The sequence below is a fragment of the Corvus moneduloides genome, chromosome Z, assembly GCF_009650955.1.
Source record: "Corvus moneduloides isolate bCorMon1 chromosome Z, bCorMon1.pri, whole genome shotgun sequence".
Classification (NCBI taxonomy): domain Eukaryota; kingdom Metazoa; phylum Chordata; class Aves; order Passeriformes; family Corvidae; genus Corvus; species Corvus moneduloides.
The window spans coordinates 25,616,572-25,635,825 of NC_045511.1; the positions used below are offsets into that span (position 1 = coordinate 25,616,572).

General features: G+C 45.1%; 1 protein-coding gene and 1 long non-coding RNA gene across 2 annotated transcripts in view; one reads left to right on the forward strand and one right to left on the reverse strand.

Moving 5' to 3' along the window:
- Positions 1 to 9,789: 9,789 nt before the first annotated feature.
- LOC116438131 lies at positions 9,790 to 18,667 on the reverse strand. The gene is made up of 3 exons (XR_004237601.1): positions 18,579 to 18,667; positions 13,240 to 13,367; positions 9,790 to 11,283 (listed from the first exon to the last, which is right to left on the reverse strand). It is a non-coding gene; the product is annotated as an uncharacterized LOC116438131 (long non-coding RNA).
- The window catches only part of GRIN3A (glutamate ionotropic receptor NMDA type subunit 3A), a 76,247-nt gene continuing 75,142 nt past the window's right edge, over positions 18,150 to 19,254 (forward strand). The window contains exon 1 of the mRNA XM_032096734.1: positions 18,150 to 18,842. Within this exon, the coding sequence (XP_031952625.1) occupies positions 18,150 to 18,842 (693 nt within the window). The remainder of the gene's footprint in view (positions 18,843 to 19,254) is intronic.

The window sequence follows — 19,254 nt, forward strand, 5'->3', positions numbered from 1 at the left end:
AAAAACAAAATGAAAGACAACAAAAAAACCCCAAACAAAAAACCAACTAAACTAAAAACTAAACCAAAACAAAACAAAACAAAGGAGAAACCCCAAACAAACAACAAACCCCAAACCAACCAGAACATGTCTTGGGGATTTGCAAATTTTCTGGTTTTCTCTTGGAAGTGGAATGGTTTTACTCTCCTTTCACTCCTCTAGCTCCAGGAGCTAAAACCCTTGGTCTTCACACAGTCACTGTGCCCTTCACCAGTACTTGTTTCCTTCCTAAAGCCAGAGAATACAACATCTGCTGCTCTTCCCTTGTCACTAGAGCCAAACACCTCAGCTAAAAAAAGGCAGTCGGGGGGTCTAGATAAAATTGCTTTGCATTTCATAGCCTTCTGTTGCTCTCAAGTATTTACTGTCCTCAAGCTTGGGACAAAAAACATTCCAGCCTTCTTAACTGGCAACATCTTCACCTTTTTTTATCGTTTTCATTTCTCTGTATTTCATTTCTTTTTTGATTACAAGCCTCTGTTTTCTCAGTATTTCACCTTGATTCTTGAACTTATGGTGGGGATTCCCTTTTGAGATCAGGTGCGGAATGTTATCCCTCAGCTACACTGACACTAACCTGAAGAGAGAAAAGTGAAATTACCAGGTCTGAAATATGAAAAGGTAGGAAAAAATATTATAATATTAGTCCACTACAAACCTTTCATAATCTTTCATAATGGGTAACCCTTCCACAAAGCATCATAAATTAAAACATTTCAGTAAAAAAAAAAACTAAAAAAAAAAAAACCCCAACTAAAATCTTAACCCTTCTTTGTACTAAATCCCAGAATCTCAGATGTTTTAAAATATTTCTCTGTTATGAAATTCCAGACATTAATATCAGCATTCTTCGTCTGGATGTCTGAAGGCTGACTTTTAAGTAAAAATCTTTTAACAGTTGGAAGAAGTTCTATCCATTTCAGAAGCTGTTGTGAAAAGATGTGAAGTTCTCTCAGGGTTCATGTACTTAACAGTAAATTCCAAGTTCTGCCTCGTCACACTCCCAGGTGTGTAAACTCTGATTTTAATCTCTAGTCTCAAGGTTTTGTGGTCTTATGACAAACCCTAAACACATAAAGTAAGTGCAACCTGAATGTTAGCATTTGCATCTCTTTTGTCACTACTAAAACACGAACCTTATAAAACATACTGCTGCAGAGACATCATTCCTCTAATTTATTTGCCTATTAAATAGGCCTGCTCCTATTAAATAACCCAATATCCACCGTTCCTTCTCTGCAAAGAAGGAAAATGTCTTTGTCACACCAATACTAACACACGTCTGTCATTGGTCGTTGTCATGAAAATGAGGGGAAAAAATGTCTCCTGAGGACACTAGAAAACTGTTTTTGAGAATCTCATTTCAGTCCTAGCAATCGTGCATAGGTGACAGTCTCTTGGGATGCATGACCTGCATAAGCAACTCAATGCACCTCTGGGAATTTGGTCCTCAGTCCCTTGAATGACCCAGCACAAGGAATACTCCCTCAAGAGGTTTCTACTTGAAAATAATAAGAAGTGGGAGAAATACATTCAAGACATGCAATTTATCCATTGGTTCCTATGCTGTGAAGATTATTAAATAAAAAAAACAAGCAGAGAGGTAAAGGAAAAGTACAGGAGTTTTAAAGAAGACTCTGAGACTGCATGGGGAAAATTGCTTAGATAAGCCTAACCATGTCCCAGAATAGGCTAGAAATAAATAATCTTTACATCAGGAATCCAATCTTTTGCCATTCTGTAAGTCAATAGGCTTGGGATTGATTTTGTTCATATATCTTTTATGGCTAACACAATGTGTTAGTAGGCTGCAAACATAATTTGTATGGTGTATTTCACGCACAGAAAAGCTCCAGAACTTTTCAGGCGTACCTCACAGAGCTGCAAAAATCCACTGTGCACATACTCATATGTGCAACTTCACTCTCATGTCACTTGGAGTAGAATTACTAGCTCACTCAAGGTTTGCAGAGTGGCAGAAAAGGGATGTGTGAATTACAGACAGGACAGAAAAAGAAGCAGTCAAGAAGGGTGACTACTGATGGTGGTTGGAGGGGGCAGAAATTTTTAAGGCAAAGTGCTGAAAGATTTCAGGCTGTGGAGATGTAGACAGTGACAGAAGAAGGCAAGAAAGAGGAAGAAACAAGGAAAGGACACAACTGTCTGACAAGCTCAGCTGCAGCAAGCCTCTACTGTGCTTTGACACTTTCTTTTAAGTGAGAAAATAATTGCCCACCACCAGCCACAGAGTGCTAATGAGTTCTTCAGAAATAAGGCAATATTCTGAAATGCCTGTGAAACCAGTGATTAATTCACTGATTGATCGATTGATTGACTCACTCATTCACTTGGGTTATATCACTGATCTTACTTCCACCACTGAATTGCAAAATCTGCATGCCACATTCACACAGCTAGATGCAAAAAACTGTGAACACAGAAGAACTACAGAATAGTCTGGGCTAGAAGGGACCTTTAATGGCCATCTAGTCTGAGCCCTCTGCCATGGGTAAGCACATCTTCAAGTAAATCAGGTTGATCAGACCCTTGTCCAACCTGACCTAGAAGGTTTCCAGGCATGGAATAAGCTCTCTGGGCAACTTGCACCAGTATTTTTCCATTCTCTTTGTACACAATCTACCCTCTCTTAGATCAAAACCATTAGCCCTTGTCCTGTCACTATAGGCCCTACTAAAAAGTCAGTCCCCACCTTTCTTATAGGTCTCCTAAAGTGTTGAAAGGCCTCAATGAAGCCTCTCTGGAACCTTCTCTTCTCCAGTAGGGCTTAGCAGAAGGAGATGAAAGCATAACAACCAGCAGACAGCAAAACCATATATTTTATTTCTATGTGAGAAAAAACGCACAGATTAGGGGATGAGAAAGTTTTTTTACTCTTTCAGATTTGTGGGACTTTTCACATGACTTTTCTTTGAGCCACACGAGCACATACCAAGACATCAGGCTGATTCAATCAGACAGCTGTGCATTTGCCAGGTGCTCCATGACCCTTCCTCAAGGAAGCCATTCCAATTAGGAAAGGGCAATTTTCCTTTAATTGCCATCATGGGTTTGGTTCAAGGTCATCATGGTTTGCACCACTCACAAACTCTCACCCTTTAAAATCTCTATCCCCATTACTGTGAGTTTTCAAATGAAATAGCAGTCCCCAGCAGAGTCAAAGAACCTCCCCCCAAAATGCCATCTGTTATCCACGACAGTAATGTCTGCTCTAGGAAAACCAGCCATCATTTGGAAGCAGTTTGCTTCTAAAGTTTTTGAGAATCTTCTGTATCCCTAACAAAAGATTATTATCTTTTCTAAACTCCCAATCCTCACGTGGATATAACCTAAAGTGGAGAATATATATAGTGGATTTATCCTCCACTTTATGTATGACTGTTGTCTTAGTTAGAAAGCTGCCCTTTATCTAACAAAAAGAAAAATGGCATTTAAAGTGCTGCTAACTCATTTGGCTTTCTGTTCACTCATTAGCTGTACACATTTTTCACCTGTATTTTTCATTATTCACAGTAACGCTATTTTTACAAGAGTATTTTGACAACTTTTTAACAGCAAATGCTCACTGATTTTATGGCAGTCCTCTGCAGAATGTTCTACAGGATATGCTTCCCTGGCATGGTACCAGCAGAACTCAGTATTTGCTCTTCCTTCTTAATTCAGTGTATTAATACCATTTGGAGGGTTCCAATATTTAAAACTACCCAGTCCTCAGGAGGTGCCATGAATCTGTACAACCACATGGACCCCAGGAGAGCAACAGCAAATAAACCATCATGGACCCTCCCCACTTTGCCCAATTCTACCAGGACCCTGCTGCTGTTGCAAGTTATGTGGTTTGATGACAAGGCCTTCAGCGGAGATAATTTACTGTGTTCGGTGTGATTAAAGCATTACTACACTCATATGCTTATTCCTCCCACGACTGATGACTTCTTGCTGGAATAGTCAAAGGGAACCTGGTTTCTGCTGAATGCCTATTGGCTTTATATTCATAAACTCATTTAGGTCTAGTATTATATTAACATATGATTCATCTGTATCCAAGCTAACTTTAAACACACAGAATAAGCTCAACCACGCTCTTTGCTTTCCTTGGCTCTTCAGACTCTTCAATTTGCAGGTCACGAAGACACAACGGTCACACTCTCCTCTCGGTTTTCTTCAAGGAACACTGTGGACAGCAATCTCTGGCTCATGACCAGTCTGGAATTTGACCTTTTTCCACACAGAAAATGCAATATGCAACTTGTTCTAAAAATATAGTTCCATCTTTGATTCAAATGCTGTCAGCTTGACCATTGTCATCACAACCTCAAGTTTTGTGGATTAACTAACAGAATATAAGCCTTCAACAAAGAACAAATAGCACTGTTTTAAACAAAAATGTGGGGTTTTTTTTCCCTAAAGGACTTATTTAAACCAGTCTGGAACACTGCATGAAAACATTCATATTTTAGTCTGAATAGTGCTTATTTTGGGTTATGATTGTTTCCGTGGGCGTTTGGCACCACTGTAGCTAACTAACAATTCCTATATTAGGCTAAAGAGATTCAGCTTCTTCCTGTAGACAGGTTTAGCTCCCTGATAAACTTGCAGAGCTCCTTATCAGCTGTGGGTTGTTAGCAAGGCAGGGACATCTAGACAAATATTTCTGAGGGTTTTTAATTATTATTAGTCATTAATGAACAATTCATGGCAGACTTAGTGAATCTTGTTTCTTTTCTGTTCTGCAACCAGTTTATGCTTCTTTCTGGAATATTTGTTGTTCCGCCCCAAAAAATTTGTCAGATGCACTCTCAGCTTGTAGATCTATCAAAAACACCTTCTTGTACGTAGCTGGCGGGCAGAATTCAAATTCATGATAGGTTTCATCAGGCACACAGGGCTCAGGACAACTTTCTTATTCTATTAATTGCAAAACTATGAGGACACAGATTTGAGTTAGAACTCATTCATTTAATTAACCAGGTGGGGATTTATTCGGGAGACTAAGGGAATATTAGCGTCTTCTTCCCACTCTGAGAACACAGGATACAATTGTGCAATTTCCAGCTAATCAATATAGTTTAGGACTCCGATCCCATCTGAACTGATGAAATACTTACTTTTTAAAAATGTATTCAAAGAAGTCCAGTGTCCTTACAGAATCTTCTCTTTTTAATTTGGTAGGATGTCTGCAGAACAAAGCAAGCCCAAGACAAATAAATTTATATGTGTAAGTAATTTTAGGTGACAAAATTCACATAATTCACTCAGTTGGAGTACCAGAACTCTGCTACATACAACTGAATCCACTCTTGCAAACAAACCAGTAGCTTAATAAAAAAACAAATAAAAAAATAAAGGTTTTCTCAAAACACTAGCTGCAGAAACCACCTGCTGTTTTTGGTAGACTCAGATCATGTCAATTTGTTATGAGGCTGTTGAATATTGGATTTCCTGTGCTCACTTTTCTCTACTCCAAAATACTTATGATTCCTTATTAGAGAGAGATTTTATCTAACTCACATCACTCCTTTTTTATTATTATTTGTTCAGTGGGTGAATTCCTGCATTTGCCTTCTCCCTTAGTTCCATTCCTAGCCAAACCAAGTAGCTATGCACTCCCAGCTTACAGTACCATAAGAGATATCCCCCATGGCTGGGGACTTTGGGACATTTAAGTAATGAGTGTGGCTATATTATACCTCTGCTGTCATCCTTACATATTTATTCAGGTTCAGTTCATGAACAATTTGTGTGCGTGTGGGAAACAATTCAGTTTGCAATTAAAGATGCCTCCTCCACGGCAAAAATGCCTCTGAGGATCTAGAACAACTTTCCTATTCATATTGAAATTCAGCAGCTAAAATAATATCTTCCCAAGTGATGTTCCCAAGGAGTTTCCTGCTGCCTGCAGAAAAAGTCTGAGGTAGGAAGCCCTGAGCACTTAAATCTCATCTCCATTCTGAACAGACTCCAAAATTTTTCTTTCTCTTCAGCCTTTGTCAGCTATAAAAATGCTTCTGCCATTAATTTAGGAGCCAATGCCCAGGTGTACAGCTGTTAATGTCACTGACAGACTGCTTGCTCTCGTTGAGTGGTGCCTCACTCCACTCCTGCTCCCACCAAGGTCAATTTGCTGGGGGCAAGCAGTGCACAAATTCAGCAGAATTTGGCCTCTGGTGGGAGTCTGAATCTTTTTATCAAAACTGAGTAAAGGACTCTTCTGGTTTCCCGCCCAGTCAAAACTTTTATGTAATGTAGAAAGGGATAAAGTTCCTGCAGCACACATTAAAAATATGCTGGGGAAAGCAGCCTGGGTTATTCCTGCCGCAGGCAAAGAGAAACCTATCTGTGGGATTGATTTTGCTCAATGACCTGGCTGCACTCGGTGAGTAACTGGGGGAGATGGGGAATTCTGGTGTGTGCCTCAGTGGGGTTTGATTCTGAGTGAGAATTGGCTTCCTGCACCAGCTGCACGTCCATCACCAGACCTGGCACCTCACAGCGTCCATCTCTGCCACTCCACATTTGGGGATCTGAGCCCAACCATGCTGATGAGGAATGGGCTGTGATGAAACTGGACAAGTGCCGCAGCAATGGAATCAGGGTTGGCTTCAGCACGTGACCATCCACACCACACACCATCTCTCCTGCCCTGGATGACTTGTTATGACCTTCCCAAGGGCAAGGTCTAAACCACAGAATGTTCTAAGTTAGAAGGGACCCACAGGGATCATCGAGGCCAACTCTTCAGTGAATGCCCCATGCAGGGATCAAAACCCCTGCCTTGGTGTTAGCAGCACCATGAGCCAATCTCTACTCATTAGCTTCCTTCCTGAGTAATATAATTTTTACTTCTTATTCTACCAGCAGACTCAACCAGAAGCAAAAGCCTAAAAAGGGCTTATCCCTCCCTCCTATGATGGAGGGCAGACTGTGTAAAATGTTTCCATCTCTCAATGGTTACATTGAGACCTACAGGCAGTTTTAAAATGCCCTTCACAGGCATATTTTGAACTTTCTGTCCTTTTTTTCTGTAATTGTGGAGATGGAGGTGTCTCAGAACTGCACTACTGGGATGTTTGCATTTACCTTTCCCACTGTGAGTCCTGGTTGCTTTTCCATGCTCCACTCTTCCTGGGATCCCCAACAGCACCCAAAATCAGCCTTCTACCAGTTCCACGTGCTGGTAGGACCTGTTGGTCACAACCTGGCCAAGAGAACCCCAGGTCTGGGGTTTTGAGTGTGTTTTGTGAGTCTCTCTGCAGGTACACACATCTTTAAATTAATTTAAAATTAAATTAAATGCCGACTGTGGTACAACTTAAATTGGAAAACATGGACCAGCCTACCCTTGCCCCCTGTAATTTTGTCTTGGCACTGTACTGCAGCAAAAGTCCTGGTTTTTTAATAAAATAAAATCAAAATAACCAATACACTCATAACTTGTATGCTTGGGGATAGAAATGGGCAGAAATGGGCACTGGTAGATTTGAAGGTTGTTGAAGATGAGAAGGATTTAACAATTACACCAAGTGAAGTAATAAAATACTGGGAGGTTTTTTTACAGTGCTTTATTAAGTGTGTCTATGTCATTGTCATGCTAAAACTGCACACTACTCTGGGCATAAAGAAGGATTTTAAAAATAATTGGAAAGCTGTATAAGTTCATTGCTGTGGCTGATAAGAGTTGTGACAGTGTTGCCTTAGCTTGAAAAGCTAAAAATTTCATCTAAGCTTCATATTGCATATATTTAAACCCAGATGTTTGTCACTTTTTCAATGATTTACTGTGGTTTGGACTGGTTTTCAGTCTGAAAATTACAAGTTGTTTCATTCAGTCTGTGATAGCTAGACTTTCCCTAATCAGAAATAATTGTGCTCAGTGTGAATTTTGCTTTATGTAAAATAGCATGAAATGTGCTACAAAAACAAGTTTACTCAGGAATAACACCAAACTGGGGCCACTAAGAAAAAATAAGCCCTTGATTATCCTTTTACTATACAAACTCTGCACCTTCCTGTTAGATTTTCAGGCTGGAGTGGCAACATTTTAATTAGACAGCAGGTGAAATAGACTTGAGTAGGAATTAAGTACTCCAGGCATTTTTAAAATAAACTCAATGGACTTTATAGGGGTGGTCCATAGAATAAGGGAAGGATAGTTGTGAGAAAATCTGTCAAAAGATCAGAAAGTTAATGGTGCATTGGGAAGTGTGAGACCTGGCATGACCTAAGTGGTGCATAAGGGGTGGACACTGTCCTGCTTTCAGTTATTAAAAAGCTCTCATCTCAGTCCAGGATGTTTTGGGGGGTTTTCCCTACCCCAACTCTCCTGTCTGTCCTGCAGGGCAGGGAGTAAACAAGCAGCTGTGTGGCACTTAGGTGCCAGCTGGGGTTAAAACGCAGCGAGGACAGACCATAATTTTACTTCTCTAGAAGCAAGAGAAGCAGCTCAGCTAAGGGTGCCAGTACTCTCTGCAATCTCTTTTTTCCTAGAGGCATGTAGCAGATTCCCACTCTCACTCTCTGCTCAGTTACAGAAGCTGCTCTGCTGTGGAAATGACCAGGAAAACTGCTTTCTTCTGGAGGCTTGGCATCTAAACTGTCCATGGTCTTATCAACCCAACCAACTTCTTACTTAGAAATCCTTTTAAAATACAGAAGACAAAAAGGTGAGCTAGCTGAAGAGCCTTATTTAATAATTATAGAATCACAGATTAGTTTGGGTTGAAAAGCACCTTTAAATGTCATGTAGTTCAATCTCCCTGCAGTGAGCAGGGACTGCTTTGTCTTCCTATTCAGTACCTCTAATAAATAGCAAAAATGCAGTTTATTCCCTAGCTCTTTATCAAGGCATAGGAATGCACAGGGCTTTGGACACACACAAGCAAAAAAATGTAAGTCGAGTTAAACATGTTATGATTATGTGTCCATTTCTGATGCTTTGGGGGTTTTGCTGGAGATTCATACGTTAGCCACTCCATCTATAAGAGTTACAGCTGACACTTAGTTCTTCTCAAGGTTAGCAAACTAGAGAGAAAAATCTTGACTTCCTTCCTCTTCATCACAGAGCTCTCAGGTGCTTAAAGCAACTTGCCAAGAGGATGTTGGCTTCAAGGTCCTCTGGTGCTGAAGAACTGGTACTGTGTTTTCTCAGAGGTGTTTAGTTCCCAGTAATACCCATCTGCCTCCCTGTGATGGGCCAGAGAAGTGCTGGGCTCTTATGTTTGACAGTAAGATCATGGAAACTCAGTAAGGACTCATGGAGTGTATAACAGAGCTGGAAAGCACCACCACAATTTCAAAGCCCAGAACTACATCATAAAGCCTGAGCTGTCTCTGTTCTTTCTTTTCACATGATATACCTATCTGCTACCCAGCACCACATTAAAAATATCTGCTCTGAGAGAGCCCACTTACACAACAGGAATAATCTGACACTGGCATTTGTGCTTGGGAATTCTGTGAGTGTGCTGTTAAAGGGGACTTGTGTTTTTCAAAACAGACTTTATAAAGATCAGGCTCCATTTTCCTTGGGAAGACTGTGTAAATCCTTCAGTTCTTAGGCTGCTTCTGGAGTATGACAAAAACCATTTGGTATATGTACGTGTCTGGTTGGATTATTGCTTCTCCTGCACCACCTTACCAGGAGAGCATCCAGCATCACATTATTTAAAGGCTCCCTGGAACAAAAGCCACATATCCAGTTCATTTATTTCCTGCTAAAACCACAACCTTGGGTGAATGCCATTCTCACTTGTACTTTATCTCATGTGTCAGCATTTTACAGACATTTGCCTTCTGCCAGCGTAATCTCCTATGTGAGCCTAATCCTGCCAAACTTCAGAATAATTTTGCCTTCTAAGACACTTTCTTTGTCACATATGGGGTTTTTTGATATCATTTTGAAGGGGATTTAGTTGTAATCTAGATGACAGCAGACAAAGCAAGTTATTGGAGAGATCAGCAGCCTGTTCCTCAATACCACAACCACATAGGACTCAATCCACAGGTGTGGGTAACACACTTGGCTGAAGGCCAGAAAGGACACACTGGGTTCAAGGAGGTATTTCCTGCTGTTGGGAGGCAGGGAGGGAGCTCTGCATGAGGTCTGGATCCTCACAGGGACTCACATCTCTTTCAGGGTGGCACTCCTGGCAAGCTGTGTTTTCTGCTGTGCAGCTCCAGTGGTGTGGGAAAGCCTGCAGACTTTTAAGAATGCAGCTGACTCCTGCCCAAACCCATTTTGCTTGTACCAGAAATCCTCATTAAAGCCAGTAATTTGGGTAAGGTCACCCCAGCCGATTTGAGGAAGGGTTTACAAAGTCAGTTTCTAAAGCAGCAAACAGAAGGGTTAAGCCCAGGTTGCCTCTACACTTCTTGGAGGAGATGAGGCAATTTGCCAATTTTGCAGCCCTCAGTAAACTTGACAGAATTGTTTACCTGGACAAATTGGGTGAATTATTTCTTAAATACATGCTGTTGTGGCCTTTCCCTTAGCTTGCCTGTTCAGTCTTTTCCTGGTTTTTTTTTTTCATTATTCTTATAATTCAACTTTGATAAGCGCCTGTGATTTCTTACTCTTCCCCCCTCCCCTTTTACCCCCACCTCTAAGCCAGAGGGAGCAGGAGGGGACAAACAGTGAAAAGCCTGTGATCCTGCCAGAGTGATGCAGCATGGGGGTGCCCTCCTAACCTTGTGAAAATTGAAGCATTTCCCTGAAAGTTAAACAGTCTTTATTCATCTTTATTGAGTGTTTACACCAAGTGGCCTTTTGAAGCCAACCAAAGCAGTGCAAGGGTTGCACACAGCCTGTAATAATTTTATATTTGCCGCAGAATTCGGGGCGGGGGATATATAATGCAGAGGCACCATGATGCCAGCAAAGCAGTATTGATATTATTTTCAAAACTCTGTGTTTACTCCATGAGGTGTTTGTCTGACCTCACTACTCAAATGACATTGATGCTGGTAACAATTTTTATGCTGACTTCAAGCAGATTTTTTTTCTTTTTTCTCTTCCCACCTCCCTGAATTTTCACAAGCACTAAAACTGTCATCTTGGAATAAAGAAGCAAATACAAACAGGGAAAGTTGCATTAAATCCAGCCTGGTCCTACAAAAGTCCATGGAAAGGCATCCTGTTTTCATGAGGGATGTCTTGAGCAGGTCCGTGATAGGGGATCTCCTACTGGAACAAAAATTGGGGAAGCAATCTTTTTTCTGTGAGCCTGCCTGTTGAAAAAATGCAGATAAAAAATCATATTCACAGCAAAGACACACAATCACATGAGCACAGCATTCCAGGAACCAGTTCCATCCTCTGGGTCAGGGCATGCCAGCTTATGGAATGAGCAGTGGGGATGACTTTTCTTCTTCAACAGCTCGCTGTGGATATTGGGATAGCACCTTTCTGGCATAATGCTGGTGCTTTTTTGGCAGGGCTCTGGGCAGATCTTTGCTGTACCTTCAGGTCTGGAGTAGCCAGACAGCTCTTTCATGTACAGTTGGTTCCACAAGAGTTCACGACCCAAGAGAGAGCCTTCACATCCAAGCAACTCCTGGATTCCCAGAGCACCATTTGCCTAAGAGCAGGATCTTCTCTGCCACCCATCATGATGCTGTAAACAGTGCTGTGACCAATCCTATCTACTGGAATTGTTTCCATCACTGCCATATGAATAAACAAGGCAGAAGATATGACAGAATGGAATAGATTCAAAAATACAAACAACTACAGGCAGTGGAAGAAACTTCAGGTAGAGGATCAAGGTACTAAGCCAGATGCTTAGAAACCAACCAGGTCACTGCAGAGCTTCTCTTCCAGTTGTCCTTCTGCCCAGGATTAATGTATCTCCAAGATGAGAACAGCAGGGAGTATTAAAAAGGACTGGCAAGGAGGAAAACATGACTAAGTGTCAAACTCAAAACACATGGCATGAACAAAATATGCAGCAAGTGGGGATCTCATAAGGATTTTGCAGCTCCTTGTTTAGAAAAATATACACTGCCACCTCAGACAGGGAGCAATAAAAACAGTCGACTGGATCACTCACACTGACAGAGAGAACAGTGCTGTCATGTGCAGCTGAACCCCTCCTCCCTCATCCTGGCAGTGGAAACAGGACTCACAGAGTGTATTTGTGTCTCCTTTAGGCACCTTTAGTCAGTCCCAGTGGTAGAAAGAAGCTGTGACTGAGTACTAGTGACATTCTTTTTTTTCCTTTTTTTTTTTTTTTTAGTTTATAGGTACTTGGAATGTCTGGACGTCTTCCCGTGGTAGCATTAGTTTTAGAGAGGAGACAAGCAAAGCCAGAGGGGGTGGTGGGCTCTGTGCCACTTCCTGTCAACGTTACAAGGTCCCCTGCTGCTCTTCTGTCCAAAAGGGACCACAGAGACAAACTGGTTGACTGCATGTTTTCCCCACTCCCTCCTTGAGCATCCTCTGACAGGATCAGTCTGTCTGGATTTATACTGCCAAAAGAAACAAAGTGGAAGTTTTGTTCAGGTAGCAAGAACTGCCTCAGCCTCTCTTGTGGGGCAGTAAAGTAGCACAAAGCCCTCACTGGTGAAAATCCATTTGACTACAAAGCAATTGTTTGGCATCAGGCCTGCCCACAGAAGGATATTTGCAGGCATTAAGCATTAAGTGTATGAATTTTGGCAGAAAATAAACCCCCTTGCAGATCAGAGGGGCTGGGTTTGCCTGGCTTTCAGTTCTGGTTAGAATTCGGCACCATCAGCCTGGTCACATTCAGTAGGAACAGTTATGATCACAGATTCACAAATAGTACAGTTTATTGAAAGAACAGAAATAACACATTCGGAATTGCCATGGATGAATGCACCAGCTGTGAGAGAACTCTAATAAAAACTATATATATACTGTGTTAACCTGAGTAATAGTAATCCTACACAGAAGCTTACCAAGAAGGTGTCCTCACCTGAGAGAAGGGAGAGCAGAGTAGCTAGTCATCTGTCTCCATCTGGTTTTTTTGGGTCTTCCTCCTAACTAGGTGGAATATCTACCCTCCTGATATACAGCCCAAACTTAACCTCCTCCTCCCTCTTGCACATAGCAGGATCAAGGTGGAGCGTTGAATCATACGGTCATATATGTGCTAGTACGTACTTCATTAAGCTTATTAGCATATGTAGGGATGTGAACTTTAAATGACAGGCAAAACTCACTTTTTGGCTGTGCTGTCCTTCAAAGTTTCAGTCGTGCAACCTTGTTCCATTCTTCACATCTTATCTTCACAGGACCTCCCCTCAGAGCCAGCTCAGCCTTTCCTGATGTCAGTGATGCAGATCTCCATCTGCAAAGATAACACAGAATGAACACAGCGTGTGCTGCAGATAACCAGCCTTGGCCCTTCCCTGACTCCTTCAGGGATCACCATCCCACAGTAAGTTTGGAACATCCAGTGCACTGATGATCCACCTCAGCAACATGAAGGTTTTCAAACATAATGCTCTACTTAACATCCTTAATGCAGTTTAGATATCTGAAAGTATTTGTAAATTTATTTTTTCTGGCTGGTGAAAGAGTGTGGAGGACAGAAAGCAAGGAACATCCAGATGACTATTTTTTTTTTCCTTCAAATGGCAATTCAACTGAAAAACATAGCGTTTTGAAATCTTGGAAACTGCATTTAGATAAATTGGAGCATCTAAATAGAAACAAAATAGTCTATTCCTAGTAAATGAAAGAATTAACTTTCCCTGAACAATTTATTTTTCCCTAACTCTCATTTTCTAACTATGGTTGTGAAAAGGGCGAGGAGGAGGGGAAATCTTTCCAGTCTGACCCAAAATAAATCTCTCACCCACTCCAAGGCTAAAGAGATAGTGTGAGGTGTTCTGCATCTCAGCTCTTAACTTGGGCCTTTTAGAAGATGTGAGCAGCCAAAAAAGGGGCAGATGAACATGAGTTTAAGCAATATCATGCAAGGCCTTGGGGTTTTTTTCAGTAAAGGGAGCAGAACAACACAGAGTTGGACGGAAGAACTGTGATAACCTATTTCCAAACAAGCCCAGTTGCTCAGAGGAAACAAGCTTTGTAGAAGGTCACTGTGATACACACAGGACAAATGTTCTGCAGCCCAGAAAGCAAACAAACCAACTCTACTTCAAAGACATGACAGTGAGCCAAGCAAGCAGAAAGAGCAGCAAGAGAAATATGGGTGGTGATTTTAATCACATTTCCCTGCCTCATTCTTCATTGCAGAAGGGCTTTCACCAGCTCCAACTGTGATGCTCAGACACCGATCAAGGATGGATAAATTCTGTGGCCACAGCTCCCCAGCAACCAATGCCACCAGCACTGCTCTGCTCGTGGTTACAGAGGGTGACAACCAGCTCAGAGGGGGTGCATCCACTTGCCTGGGTCTGCCTGGTCTTGTTTCAGTTGAATAACTAACACAGCAAAAGAGCAGAATGGGCATTCCTATGGCAGCAACCACCGTCAGAAAGAGAAAAGGAGGGAGGAGTGTTGAAGGCAGCCAGTCCTTAGCATGAAGATGAAAAAAAGTCAACAAATCTGTCAAAAATTATATTCTGTATTTTATTCAGACCAGGAAGAGGGATAGCAGTACTTCTAAAAAGTAGGGTGCAACTGATAGCATCTCTTTATTAGACTAAAACGATTGTGCTTTTTTTCACATGAATATGTATGAAAATAAAGCAGAAAAATTAATGACACAACTTTCCAAATATATAAACTTTGGTGGCATTTATATCCTTTCTCAGGGCACTCCCTGGAAATATTCCAGCCTCTCACAGAGCAGTACTAAAGGAGTACTTAAAGTCTTCTTAAAAACAAAGTCTGTGTTCAGGTACTTTGTTATATCAGGGACACTGCAGAGAATTTTACTAACAGAAATATTTGAGCAAAGACTAAAAATAAACACAAATGTCAGAGAAGACAAATCCATAATTGTTATAAATAATCAATATAGTTTCAAGAGGTAGAGCCATTTGAATAAAAAGTATTACATTTTCATGGGAGTTTGACCAGTCTGTAAAGTTCAGGTTTTTAACTGTGACCACTTGCTATGACTTGCTCAAAATTGAATCTGGAGCAGGAATTCTTCACAGCCATAATCCCCAGAGTAGCACTGATGACCAAAAAAATCACATTGCAATTTGGTCATAAATCATCCACAAACAAAAAACAAACAAGCAAATAAAAACCCCAGTAAAACAAAACAAAATAAAACCTAAACAAACTAAAAACTCACCAGAAAAACCACAAACTAACAAGAAAAAAGAAGTAGATATTGAATAATTTCACTTTATTAATTGATTTCTAGCGTAGTTTTAGGAGCTCTTTCAATAATAAGGTTGATAACATTTCCTGAAGAACTTGCTCTTTTAAATTAGCATCATCTGTGCCCAAAAGCCAGAGAAAGATTTGCACCTATAATGAAGCTTTAAATAAATGACAATTTAGGCCTGTCTGTTAAGACACAGAAGAGTCACCATTTTTTATGAAAATAACTCCCATATGAAAACTAGTAATTACCTAACTACAGAGCAGAAAATTTATGTGCTTACCACTTTTTTTTCCAAACCTGACAAACAGGATGCAGATAAAGACAACACCTCTGGAGCTGTACAAATCTCAATTGATCGCTTTCTCACTACCTGAAAGGTAACTCCTGTGGTTCAGGGAAAAAGAAAAGTTTTCTCTGCACTGTGTGAGATTTACTATATCCGAAGCCAATTCTCTCAGCCAATAACTCCTTATTGCTAACAGAGGAGACTGGGAACAACTGTGTTAACACAATCCATTCCCTCAAAGAAAATGAGGAAAAGTGACAGGAGGAAGCCAGGCTGATCAGACAAGAAAGAAAAATGTGATTACAAGACTAGAAGTAAAAAGGAAGAAGAGAAGGGGAAATAGGAATTTGTTGCTAGCTATTAACACATACTATCAGCTCACCTCTAGACACAAAGAATGGTGCAGTCAGTCTTGGCCTACAGACCACCAGTCTGCCATTTGTAGTTTTCCATGTGGGGATCAATTTAGAGAGAGTAGTGTGGGAGAAACACTGGGTCTGCCGGTGACTGGGAAGGTAACAGCAGGCAGGTATGATGTCAGCATGCTGGGGATAAGGACATGATGGGGATAAGGACATAAGAGACAGAGGAACAGTAGCACAGCTGCCCAAGACCTTGGTAAGACCTCGCCTTGAAGACTGTGTACACCTCTGGTGACCTCTGCTCAAGAAAGATGAATTTAAATCAGAAAACACACAGTGCGGATCTGTTGGAAGGCAGTGACCTCCTCTTTTATGCAGCATGAGGGGAAGTTTTTATTTCTATGAAGATTTTGTGCACACCAATGGAAGAAAAGCAAAGGGAGCAAAACAAAGTTCAGCAAGGGTGGTAAAACACTGTCAGAGATCGTCCAGAGATGTGGTGACTGCTCCATCGCTGAGAACAGTCAAGGTCAGGCTGGATGGGCTTTGAGCAACCTGATCTACTTGAAGATGTTCCACTTATGGCAGGAGGGTGGGAGTAGATGGCCTTTAAAGGTGCTTTACAACCCCAACCATTTTGTGATTCTAAGATTTTCTTTTTCTTCATACATACCTCAGAAGATAAAGCTCAAAGAAAGGGGAAAGAAGGTTAACATTCGGAGAAGAGCTTAAGTTAAAGCACTAGGTCAGGGTAAACTGCTGGAGGAGTTGCCAAAAGACTTCAAAACACTCCAGGAATGAACGTCTCAAACCATCCTTCCACACAGGACTGCAGGACACTGCACTGCGCTCAGGACTCAGTCAAACAGGTAAAGATGAGAAGAATCCCACGGGCAGAAAATACATTCAGGTGTACTCAAGCAAACAGCCTTCGCCTCGCCGCCGGGGAGAGCCGTGAGATGATTTCCCCGATGGCCAGCGTGGCTGCAGAGAGGAATTCCTCTGAGATCCTGGCGATCCACCACAGGATGTGGAGCGTGTCAGTGCCCCAATCAAAGTATTAGAGTCTCAGACCTGGGGCCAGCAGGGCTCCGACAGCCCAGGATAAAACCCAGCTGCTAGAACTAAGGCAAGGACGAGGCTGTCCCCCGATCCTTTCAGACTGGCACACAAACGCCATCTCTGCTCTGCCTTGTTTTCCCTTAGGATAAGGGCACTCTGTCCTAAAAGCCATGTTAGGCAGTGCCCCAGGTTTGAGGAATCACGATCTCGGGTGCCACATGTCGGAAAACGGTTCCGTGTAAAGTAGCAGCGCATGGGATGCCACCGGGCACAGCCAGCGCTCGCTTCCACAACAGGCGCCAGAGAGGAGCACGGTTCCTCGGCCATCCCAGGGGGGACCGAAGCCCCACCTTCGGTTCGCAGCCCCCGGGACACGGAAAACAGTTCCGCTGCTCGGGCGCGGTGAGGGGGGTGCCCCGCGGCGGCACCGAGCACAGGGCTCCGTCGGGGCTGTCCCGGGACGCTGCCTGGGGGTGCAAAGGGACGGCTCCCCCCAAGCCCGTTCCTCCCCTGGGCGGCCCACGGGGGCGAGTCCTGGCGGCCCGGGGAGGAGCCGAGCGGGGCCGGCGCCCGCCGTCCCTCCCGGCGGGAGCGCAGCGCAGCCCAGCGACCGCCCGCAGCCGCACCGGCAACTTTGCCCGGCCCCGGAGCCGGCGGGGACCGCTCCGAGGGCTGTGGGGGGACACGGGCAGGGAGCTGGCGCGGGGAGAGGGGCCGGGGGTACAGGGCGGAGGCGCTGCGAGGCGCGGAGCGGGGCGGGAGCGTGGAGCGGCGGCGGGGAGCCGGGCAGGGGCGCGCCCGGCGGGCTCGGACCGGGGAGCGGAGAACGGAGCCGTGGAGAGCCCCGCCGGGGCCCGGGCTGCGGAGGAGCTGCCGGGCAGGGGAAGCCGGGCAGGGCAGCATCCCGCTCCCGGCGGGACAGCCGGGCGGGGCGAGCGGCGGGCGGGGCGAGCGGCGGGGGTCGCAGGGGCGGGTGCCGCCCCGGCCCCGCGGAACCGAGGGGGGCGGTCCGGGGGCTGAGCCTCCCCGCAGCCCCGGGGCGGGGGCGAGGCGGCGGTGGCCCCATGGGCGGCGGCGGGGGCGGCTCTGCGCGGGGCTCACCCGCCGCGGCTGATGCCGCTGTCGCCCGCCCGCGGGGCGGCTGATGCGGGTGGCGGGGCCGGGGGAGGCGGTGGCGGGGGGCTCCCGGCCATGTGTCGGCCGGGGCTGCGTGGGGTCCTGGGCCGGGCGTGCCTGCTGCTGCTGCCGCCCTGCGCCCTGGTGCTGGCGGCGGTGCCTGGCTCCGCGTCCCACCCGCAGCCCTGCCAGATCCTGCGGCGCATCGGGCACACGGTGCGAGTGGGGGCCACCCACCTGCAGCCCCGGGCCGCCCCCGCCGCCGCCGCCTGGCCCGGGGAGGCGTCGGGCGGGCGCCCCGAGGGGCCGCGGGGCCGGCGGGCGGGGGGCGGCGGGGGACAGCGGCGGCCGCCCCCCTCGCCGCGGGACGCGCTGCTGCTGGCCGTGGCCAACCTGAACGGCGTGCCCGGGCTGCTGCCCTACAACCTGTCCCTGGAGGTGGTGATGGCGATCGAGGCGGGGCTGGGCGACCTGCCCCTCTTCCCCTTCTCTTCAGCCAGCGCCTCCTGGAGCAACGACCCCGTCTCCTTCCTGCAGAGTCTCTGCCACACCGTGGTGGTGCAGGGGGTCTCCGCCATCCTTGCCTTCCCGCAGAGCCGTGGGGAGATGCTGGAGCTGGACTTCATCTCGGCGGCGCTGCGCATCCCGGTGGTCAGCATCGTGCTGGGCGAGTTCCCCCGGCGGAGCCTGGTAAGGCGCTGGGGGCACGGGGGCAAAGCTGCGGGCAGGGCAGCGCCCCGGGTGCCCTGCGGGGAAGGGTCGGGGGACGGGCGTCGGAGCCGGGCAGGGGTCGCGGCGGGAGGACCCTGACCGAGAGAGAAGCCCTCGGACCCCGGGGCCGCCGGCATCGCTCTTCGATCCCTCCCTCCTTTGGCACCCCCTTCCGCTTTAGCCCCGGGTCTCAGCCCCGGGGTGGCCGGGGACAAGCATCCTCTCTGTGGAAAGGCAGACAAGAGCTCGGTGGCACAAGCGAAGTTGTTAGCTCGAAGTCATTCACTGCGATAAGTTGTAGAGACGAGAGCAGAAGAGGGGTCCAGGGCGTGCTTTGCATATCAAAAGAAGGTTGTTAGGAAAAAAAAAAAAAGGTAAACAAAAAAACCCC